The 10264-nt window shown below is 38.5% G+C and overlaps 1 protein-coding gene across 1 annotated transcript; it reads left to right on the top strand.

Moving 5' to 3' along the window:
- Positions 1–703: 703 nt before the first annotated feature.
- Positions 704–1660, top strand: LOC121031240 (olfactory receptor 11H7). The gene has a single exon (XM_040476430.1). It carries the CDS (start codon positions 716–718, stop codon positions 1658–1660), a length of 945 nt encoding a protein of 314 aa, XP_040332364.1. The 5' UTR covers positions 704–715.
- The last annotated feature ends 8604 nt before the right edge of the window (positions 1661–10264 follow it).

The following is a 10264-nucleotide window of genomic DNA, read 5'->3' on the forward strand; positions in this document are numbered from 1 at the left end:
AATGCATATGAAGCATAACTTATCACATGAAATTAATCATTATGGAGTGAATTATAGTGACTTTTTATTGACAAAAACAAAGGAATAAATACCAAATTGTAAATGAGCTTTAATGCAATGTAAACATCTTTAAATAGGAAGTAGCTGTAAGAATTTGTTATCTGAATATCTTTGTTGATTTTCTCCCACTATCATGAAAAAAATGATAGAAAGTAAATCTCCTAATGGAAATGGCTCAAGAAAAAAGGTAGGGGAGACAGAGAGGGTGAGAATCTGTAATAATGTCAAAGCTCAAACCATTCAAATCTATACAATGTGTCAGATACAAACCTATTTTTACATGATAGCATGTGTGTCCTCACATTTTGAAATAAATAGCACTAACTGCTATATATGAACAGTTTTCACTGAAAAAAAATTAAACATAAAACAAACCATTTTTGCCTCTAACACAAGATTTCTTTATATCTAAAAAAGATTAAATTTAACTGATTTTGCCCACTGATAAAGAAAGTTCAAGTAGCTTAGAATTGTACATTTACAAAAAATCAGGGCCAAAGAGCTCACTCAGAATAGAGCAGGACTTATTCAAAACTTGTTTTAGAATATTCAGTACACTTTCCTGCATCAAACTGCCTATCCTAAGAAAAGTTTCAAATGTCTCAGCAGAAAAGTGACTTGTCATTATCTGTCTTCTCTCCACAGTCTGGGGGCCATGAATAAGTCAGGGATATCTACTGTGACACAGTTTGTCTTGTTGGGTTTTCCTGGTCCCTGGAAAATACAGATCATCCTTTTCTCAATGGTTTTGTTGGTCTACATCTTGACTCTGACTGGGAATATGGCCATCATTTGTGCAGTGAGGTGGGACCATCGACTCCATACACCTATGTATGTGCTCCTGGCCAACTTCTCCTTTCTAGAGATCTGGTATGTTACCTGCACAGTCCCCAACATGCTGGTCAATTTTCTTTCCAAAACTAAGACCATATCATTCTCTGGCTGCTTCACTCAATTCTACTTCTTCTTTTCCCTGGGCACAACTGAGTGCTTCTTCCTCTGTGTCATGGCCTATGATCGGTACCTGGCCATCTGCCGTCCACTGCACTATCCCTCTATTATGACCGGGAAGCTCTGTGTCATTCTGGTGTGTCTTTGTTGGCTCATTGGTTTCGTTGGACATGCAATTACTATTTTCTTCATTTCTCAACTACCCTTTTGTGGTCCCAACATTATTGATCACTTCCTGTGTGATGTGGACCCACTGATGGCATTGTCCTGTGCCCCCACACCAAGCATAGAGCATGTATTCCACTTTGTGAGCTCTCTTATCATCATTCTCACCATTTTGTACATTATTGGGTCCTACGCCTTAGTGCTCAGAGCTGTGCTTCAGGTTCCTTCTTCAGCTGGGCGGCAAAAGGCCTTCTCTACCTGTGGATCCCACTTAGCTGTGGTGTCTCTATTCTATGGAACCATAATGGTGATGTATGTGAGTCCTACATCTGGCAACTCAGTTGCTATGTATAAGATCATCACACTGATATACTCTGTAGTGACACCAGTCTTAAACCCCCTCATCTATAGCTTACGCAACAGGGAAATGAAATTTGCCCTCCGTCAGGTCATTTGTGGAATAAGAATCATCCAACCCTCATGAAAAGGTTTTGTGAGAAACAATGACTCTTTTTCTGAAAGTGGAACAGTAACTCTTTTCTTCCAATCCAAACTGATTTGACTTTATTCATAACCATAATGGTCCTGTGGTACAAAACAAAATTCATGTATTTAGTCATATTTGGATGTGCTTTTAGTTTCATGAATCTGTTTCCATGGAAAGAGATTGCCACCCAGCACAGAGAAAAAAATAACTCTCAAAAATCTCAATATTTACCTCCAGGAAGGTTTTGATTTTTTTCAGTATACAATCTCTGTCCACACAACTTGGTTAAGAGATATGAATCAAATTGGTTATTTGCTTACAAGGCTGTATAATGCTTCATTTTTAAAAAAATTTTTAGTGTTTATTTATTTATTTTGAGAGAGAGAACTTGCAAGGAGAGGAGGGACAGAGAGAGAAGGAGAGAAAGAGAAACCCAAGCAGTCTCCATGCTCAGTGCAAAACTGAACATGGGGCTTGATTCCATGATCATGAGATCATGACCTGAGCTGAAATCAAGAGTCAAATGCTCAACCAACTGAGCCACCCAGGCATATAACACATAAAATGACTTTTGTCATTTCAACTTGGACCAATCTTGAAAGGGTTTTCACCCCAAAGCACAACTTGGAGAATAAGGCCACCCCAAATGTGAGTCTATATGGAGTGGGTCACCAGAATCCAGGGATGAAAGAAGTCATAAGTAGCCAATCAATGAAACACTACATACATCAGGTAACTACAGTTTAGGGAGCTCTGCCCCCACCAAAAAGGAAACACTCCATGAGAGAAAAATCAACATACAAATTTCTGCTAAACAATAGGGCAACAATACCACTCAAGGAAAAGCTTTTCACCTTTTTTTTTCTCCCACCTGAAACCTAGAGTAACCAGAGGCAGTGTAGTCATGTGGGAGAAAAGGAATAAAAGGGCAGAGGAAAAGTAGTACATCAAGTCTGAGTCAGACACAGTCTTGAAAAATAAGTTTTAATTTGGATAAAAGATTAAAATTTTGCTTTTAAACTATACTACAATTTCCAATATCTGGACAAGAGAACCCTGTATTAATACTAAAAGTAACCAGAAAAGCTATCACAGTGGCCCAAGATATTATCCACAGATGGAAACAAATAGAACACCAGAAAGTGTGTGAAGTAGAAATGGTGAAAAAAAATAAAGTTTCTTTGTGTTTATATCCCACTAAGTCCAAAACAATCAATTAAATAATTAAAGTGCAAATGTTTTTAAAATGCTGTAGCCTAAAGAAGGAAGAAAACCTTCACCTGAAGACCAAAAGGTATGTTTTTGAAAGTATTCTTGGGCAACTGGACAGCACTATACTTCAAGATGAGTACAGGAACTTAAAAAAGGTGGGAACAGAATCAGAAAATCTACTTGGGAAGCTACTAGTGACAGATTTGAACAATCCACTACAGTTTGGACTTAATTCAGCACTAATATTTTAGTGATTCAGCTGAATTCATTAGCTGGAGAGAAAGTATTTTGTATAAAATAGCTCACACGTATCCTACTACTGCAACTTATTAGATGTTGAATATGTAGCTATACCTATCAAACACCTATTCTTTTGTTAAGATTCAACTGAGACGTCACTTCCACCAGAAAGTCTTCCCAACATTCCCAGGTTGCACTATATGTCTCTTCATAATGCATGTAAAACACACCAGATAATTTTTCATCATTGTACTTACAAACTCTTTGAGGTGAGTCTATTATGTATCTGTCTCTTCCTCTAGAGTATAAGCCCTTTTAGTACAAGGATAGTATCTTATCGTTTTTCCCCAGCATGTAGCATGATAACTGACTGAATTATAGTAAGCATGTAAAGAAAGGAGGAGGAGGGGCCCACATGGTGGTGAAGTAGGGGGAATTCATACTCTCCCCTCTCTCAAAGAAGTGTAAAAGCCAAAGGACTTTGAACACCAGAGCCTGGGAGGTAAAGAGAATGAATCTGCTAGGAAGAAAATGGGAAAGCTGGAAAAAAGATAGGTGGGTAACTGCTGACTTGGGGAGATTAAAAAAAGGCCACGTGGGCACGGAGGGGAGGGACCCCCTTCTGCAGAGAGACAAAGGAAAGAGAAAGAGCGGCTAGGGAAGTGCAGGACCATATCTGGACAGGAGAAAGACTCTGGACTGAGACTGAGAGGGATCCGATCTCTAACTGCGGGGCTTACTTCAGACTGGAGCTGGCTCCCTGTTCATACACCTGGGGAGGAGGGGAACCAGGCCGGGGTGTGGTTGCAGGTCAGGGGCTCAGTCGGCAGCTGGAGAAAGTGGTTCCCTCCTTGGAGGGCTATGCAATAGCACAGAACCTGCCTGCGTCTGCCATCCCTGGGCACAGTGGCTGGGCTGAGGGCTCAGTCTGCAGAAGGATAAGGCTACCGTTTCCCTGGAGTGCTGTGGGAAAAGACAAAGGCTGCCTGTGTCCGCCACCCCGGGAGGCTCAGTCCACAGTAGGAGAAGGCAATCCTCCTGTAGTGCGGCTGCACAGACAAAGCCAGCCAGGACCACATCTCGCCGCACTGAGAGGCGCTTCCCCAGGGCTAGAGCGCACTGAGCGGGACTTTGAATCCTAGCCCAGCGCAGGGTGAGAGGAGTTGGCGGAGAAAGACCGCCCCATCTGTGCTCGCTGCACAGTGAAGACGACTCAAACTGAGTCCACCGGTCCGGCTCCGTGGAGAAGAGACTGGGGGATCACCATCCCCCACCCCCACCACCGCCACCAAGACGGGGCCTCAGGGATCACTCCCGGGGCCCATAGTGGAGGTGGGTTCAGATTATGCCAAACCATACCCCTTTGCACTGGGTAATTGTGTATCCACCAGAACCGCACAGACCCTGCGGACAGCTACTACCTACAAGCCCTGCAGCATTGCCCAGATTAACTCTAGGTCAATTCTGGATATATAGATACATTCTCCACTACCCCCCCCCCCCCCCCGCCCCATTTTGCCTCCTTATCCCTTCCCTCCCCTTCGCTGGTTACTCTGGTTATTGGTCTGTCTAAACAAACATATTTAATCCATTGTCTTGACACATGTTCTACACCTCCTTCTTCACACTCCTTTCTCTCTCTCTGGAATAATCAAGCCATATAGTTTCTCTGTCTGGGTAACTTTGTTTCTTTTTCCCAGCCTCCTTCTTTATTTTCCTTTCTCTCTCTCTAGATTAAACCTTTTAGTCTCTTTGCCTAATCAATGTTTATCCCCCCCCCCTTCCTGTCATTTCTCTCTTTGTATGTGCTCTTCCATCAGCACTGCCTCCACCCTCTTCTTTACTTGTAGTCGGTGTTTGGGGGTTTTTTGTTTTTAGTCTTCAGGGTTTTTTGTTTACTTGTTGGTTTGTGTTATTTGTGTGTTTGTGTGTCTTTTGTCTCCTGTTTGTCTACCTGTTTTCCTTTACAGGGCTACTCCAAGGAACAAATCAAAGCATATCTGGTGGAGGGTCCAAAATAGTAAGCATGTAAAGAAAGGAAAAGTTTTTAGAACTGGATGAGTGAGCTAGTTCCTGAATCAGTCCTCACTGAATTAAATATACTTTGGTCACAAAACCACTAACTGTTTACATTTTTTTAATTTAAGGAAATTATCACTTTTAAAACTATATTTTGGTACGTTTTATAATAAAAAAAATCATCTTGTCATAAAATTTTTGAACAATACATAAGAGGTAAAGTTAAGAGTAAAAGCTGTCACCTTCCTCCTTACAATCCCACTTCCCACAAATAACAAGTTTAATACTGGTCAAAATTTCTATATATATATATATATATATATATATATATATATATATATATATAGTAGCATGCAAATGCATATATATATATATATATATATATATATATATAATGGTTTTTCTTTTTTTAAACTGATTGTATTACACAGACTATTTCATAGCAGTTATTTATTCTCCTAAAATTTTGTAATTTTCTATACAGGTACAATACAAATAGATATGCTTCATTCTTTTTCACTTTCATATTGTCCTCTTGTGGAAATAAATCATAACTTTTTCATTTTTCCCCAACTGCTAGACAAACATTGTGTTAAAGTATTCTATTCTCACATAGGTTCAATCTATGAAAAATAAAAAATTAAAAGTAAAAAAAAAAAAAACCTACAGTTCTAGGGAGGATCTTGTTAAAGAAAACAAATCTATCACAAATATCATCTAACTAAATAATAAGCCAAACACACACAAAGTCTATATAATATATATGCAACTTTAAAGAATATAAAATTTAGAAATGCCTGTGTTCTTCTTCACCCAAGTAAAAATCATGGCACAGTGTCAGCACTTTAGAAGCCTTCTGTGAGTCTATCCTCAACTACATTAGTCTCCCTACACAGCAAGAGGGGGTAGGGATTTTGTATTAATCTTTCCCTTTTCTTTGGCTTTACTACTTACTTAACTCTAAATAAAAACTATGGAGTAGGGAACCCAAATAATATTTCTCCACAGAAATGCTGAAAAACTGATGAATACTGTCAGAATCTACTTAATTGGAATTCTGGAAAAAAGTCAAAAATGTATAGCAACTAAGTTAATGCTTCTTCAAGAAAAAGGCAAATAACACATGGTAGGAGAGCTTTGTGAAATTTTAACTTATCTTTGCCACATCTCCTTCTCCTCAGAGAAGTAGCAGTCTTAAAGTTAGCTGTCTATATTCCTGGTGGAAGTTACTGGTTCCTGGTTCCAGGCGAAGCAGAATTGAACTTGTTCTCAGAAGTTGTTTGTCTGTTTTGACATATCTAAGGGCTCCCTGAAAGACTGTAAGAGAGAGCTTGTCTTTATTTCACCTACCTTGGAACTCTCTCAAGACACAGAAACATCTATGTGGAAAGCATTCCTCAAAAACAATAAAAGGCAAATGAACAAGCCATTGCTGCCTAGGGCAAAGGATATCAATTGAGAAAAACAATAAACACACTGAAAATTCTAGGAGGAGAATTTTGGAGAGTTAGTTACTTATTCCTGGAAATCTCCCCAAACAGAAAATATCAATAACAGGAAAGGAATTATACAAAAGAATTAAATAAATATTCTAGAGCTAAAAAGTACATTAGCAAACATTTAAAATTTCATAGAGAAGTTCAACAACAGATTAAAAGTAGAAATAAAAATCACTAAACTTGAAAATAGGTCAATTGAGACTATTCAGTCTGAGGAAAGAAAGAAAAAGAAATAGGTAAACCAAACAGAGCCTAAGAGATGTATGGGACACAATCAAATATACCAATATACACATAGTAAAGAGACCAGAAGAAGGGAGAAAGAAAGGAATATAAAGAATATTTTAAGAAATAATGGTCCAAAACTGCCCAATACTTAGAGATAGAATTTCATATCCAAGAAGTTCAATGAACTCAAAGAGATACACACCGAAACACATAATAATCAAACTGTCAAATATAAAGTAAGCAAAAGAATGTTGAAAGCAAAAGAGAAGTGACTTTTACCCAAAGCAATCTACATATGCAATGCAATCCCTATCAAAATAATACCAGCATTCTTCACAGTGCTAGAACAAACGATCCTAAAATTTGTATGGAACCAGAAAAGACCCCGAATAGCCAAAGTGATCTTGAAAAAGAAAACCGAAGCTGGAGGCATCACAATCCTGGACTTCAAGCTGTATTACAAAGCTATAACCATCAAGACAGTATGGTACTGGCAAAAGAACAAATACTCAGATCAATGGAACAGAAGAAAGAACCCAGAAATGTTTGACAAAGCAGGAAACAATATCCAATGGAATAAAGACAGTCTCTTCAGCAAGTGGTGCTGGGAAAACTGGACAGTGAAAAAATGCAAAAAAAAATGAACCTGGACCACTTTCTTACACCATACACAAAAATAAACTCAAAATGGATGAAAGACCTCAATGTAACAGAGGAAGCCATCAAAATCCTCAAGGAGAAAGCAGGCAAAAACCTCTTTGATCTTGGCCGCAGCAACTTCTTACTCAACATGTCTCCAGAGGCAAGGGAATCAAAAGCAAAAATGAACTACTGGGACCTCATCAAAATAAAAAGCTTCCACACAGCGAAGGAAACAATCAGCAAAACTAAAAGGCAACCGACAGAATGGGAGAAGATATTTGCAAACGACATATCAGATAAAGGGTTAATATTCAAAATCTATCAAGAACGTATCAAACTCAACACCCAAAACACAAATAATCCAGTGAAGAAATGGTCAAAAGACATGAATAGACACTTCTCCAAAGAAGACATCCAGATGGCCAACCGACACATGAAAAAATGTTCAACATCACTCATCAGGAAAGTACAAATCAAAACCACATTGAGATACCATCTCGCATCAGTCAGAATGGCTAACATGAACAGCTCAGGCAACAACAGATGTTGGAGAGGATGTGGAGAAAGAGGATCTCTTTTGCGCTGCTGGTAGGAATGCAAGCTGGTGCAGCCACTCTGGAAAACAGTATAGAGGTTCCTCAAAAAGTTAAAAAGAGAACTACCCTACGATTCAGCAATTGCACTATTAGGTATTTATCCAAGGGACACAGGTATGTTGTTTTGAAGGGGCACATGCACCCCAATGTTTATAGCAGCACTATCAACAATAGCCAAAGTATGGAAAGAGTCCAAATGTCCATCGATGGATGAATGGATAAAGAAAATGTATATATATATATACACCACATTTTCATATGTGTGTATACACACATATACACAATGGAGTATATATATATATATATATATATATACAAACACACACACAATGGAGTATATATATATATAATGGAGTATTACTCGGCAATCAAAAAGAATGAAATCTTGTCATTTGCAACTACGTGGATGGAACTAGAGGGTATTATGCTAAGCAAAATAAGCCAGAGAAAGACAAATATCATATGACTTCACTCATATGAGGACTTTAAGACACAGATGAACACAAGGGAAGGGAAACAAAAATAATATAAAAACAAGGAGGGGGACAAAACATAAGAGATTCTTAAATATGGAGAACAAACAGGGTTACTGGAGGGGTTGTGGAAGGGGGGGTGGGCTAAATGGGTAGGGGGCATTAAGGAATCTACACCTGAAATCACTGTTGCACTATATGCTAACTAACTTGGATATAAATTTTAAAAAATAATAAAATAATAAAAATTAAAAAAAAAGAGACGTGACTTGTTATGAACAAATGATACTAAATAAGATTTATAGCCAATTTCTCATCAGAAACCAGGAAGGCTGGAAGGCAGTAGGATGACATTTTTAGAGTGTTAAAAGAAAAAAACATAACCAAGATTTCTGGCAAAACTGTCCCACAAAAAAATGCTGAAGGAGTCCTTCAGGTTGAAATGAGAGGACAAGAGACAGTAACTTAAAGCCGTATGGATATAAAAACCACTTGTGATGAGCACTGGGTGTTATACATAAGTGATGAATCATTAAATTCTACTCCTGAAACTAATATTACACTATATGTTAACTAAGTAGAATTTAAAATCATATGATTTCATTCATATGTGGAATTTAAGAAATAAAACAGATGAACATAGGGGAAGGGAAGCAAAAATAAGATAAAAACTGAGAGGGAGGCAAGCTATAAGAGACTCTTAAACACAGAGAACTGAGGGTTGCTGAGAGGGTGTTGAATGGGGGGATGGGCTAAATGGGCAATGGGCATTAAGGAGGGCACTTGTTGGAATGAGCACTGGGTGTTATATGTAAGTGATGAATCAAATTTCACTCCTGAAACCATTATTACACTACATGTTAACTAACTTGGATTTATATAATTAAAAAAAAAAACTTAAGTGGAATTTAAATAAAACTTTAAACTACAAAAAAAAAGAGAGACACAAAAAACACTGACAAAGACAACTATATACATAAATATAAAAGCCAGTAATCCTGTATTTTTGATTTGTAACTCTTCTTTTTTTTCTGTGTGATTTAAAGAACAAATGTATAAAATAATAATTTTAAGTCTATGTTAATAAGACAAAAATTCAGTGACAGCAAATCTCAAAGGGATATTTATACCAATAAATATCTAATTTAAAAAGAAGGGGAGGTGCCAAGATGGCGGAACAGCATGGAAGTTTTTTTGTGTCTCTCATCCCTGAAATGCAGCCAGATCAACACTAAACTACATTGCATGCCTCGAAAACCGATTTAAGGATTAACACAACAATCTGCACAACCTGAACCATAGAACTCAGCAGGTACGCAGCACAAGGTGAACTGGGGGAGAGAGAAGCCATGGAGGGCAGGAAGATGGTTTTGCTGGCAGAGACAGATTGGAGATGGAACAGGGGAGAGTATGGAAAAAGCACCAGCCCCCTCAAAAGCAGCTGGAGAGAAAAAGGAACAGTGGAAACAGCCACAGGGACTGAACAAAAAAGGGAGAAAGGAGAAAGGAGAGGGTTTAAATTCCATTAAGACTGTGTAAATGGGGAGGGGAGCTCAGAGTCTGAGCTCAATACCTGGCGGAGCTCAGGTAAGAAGCGTGGTTACCCAGCAGCAGAGAGCAAGATCCGAGGGGTCTGAGGGCCACACAGGAAGAGGTGATTCCCCTGCTGAGAGAACATTTGGTAGAGGCAGT

This window comes from Herpailurus yagouaroundi, unplaced genomic scaffold, assembly GCF_014898765.1.
Source record: "Herpailurus yagouaroundi ecotype Mexico unplaced genomic scaffold, PumYag 141, whole genome shotgun sequence".
Taxonomy (NCBI): Eukaryota; Metazoa; Chordata; class Mammalia; order Carnivora; family Felidae; genus Herpailurus; species Herpailurus yagouaroundi.

Coding starts and splice junctions, on each gene's coding strand:
- LOC121031240 (XM_040476430.1), top strand. CDS start 716: ATGAATAAGTCAGGGATATCTACTGTGACACAGTTTGTCTTGTTGGGT.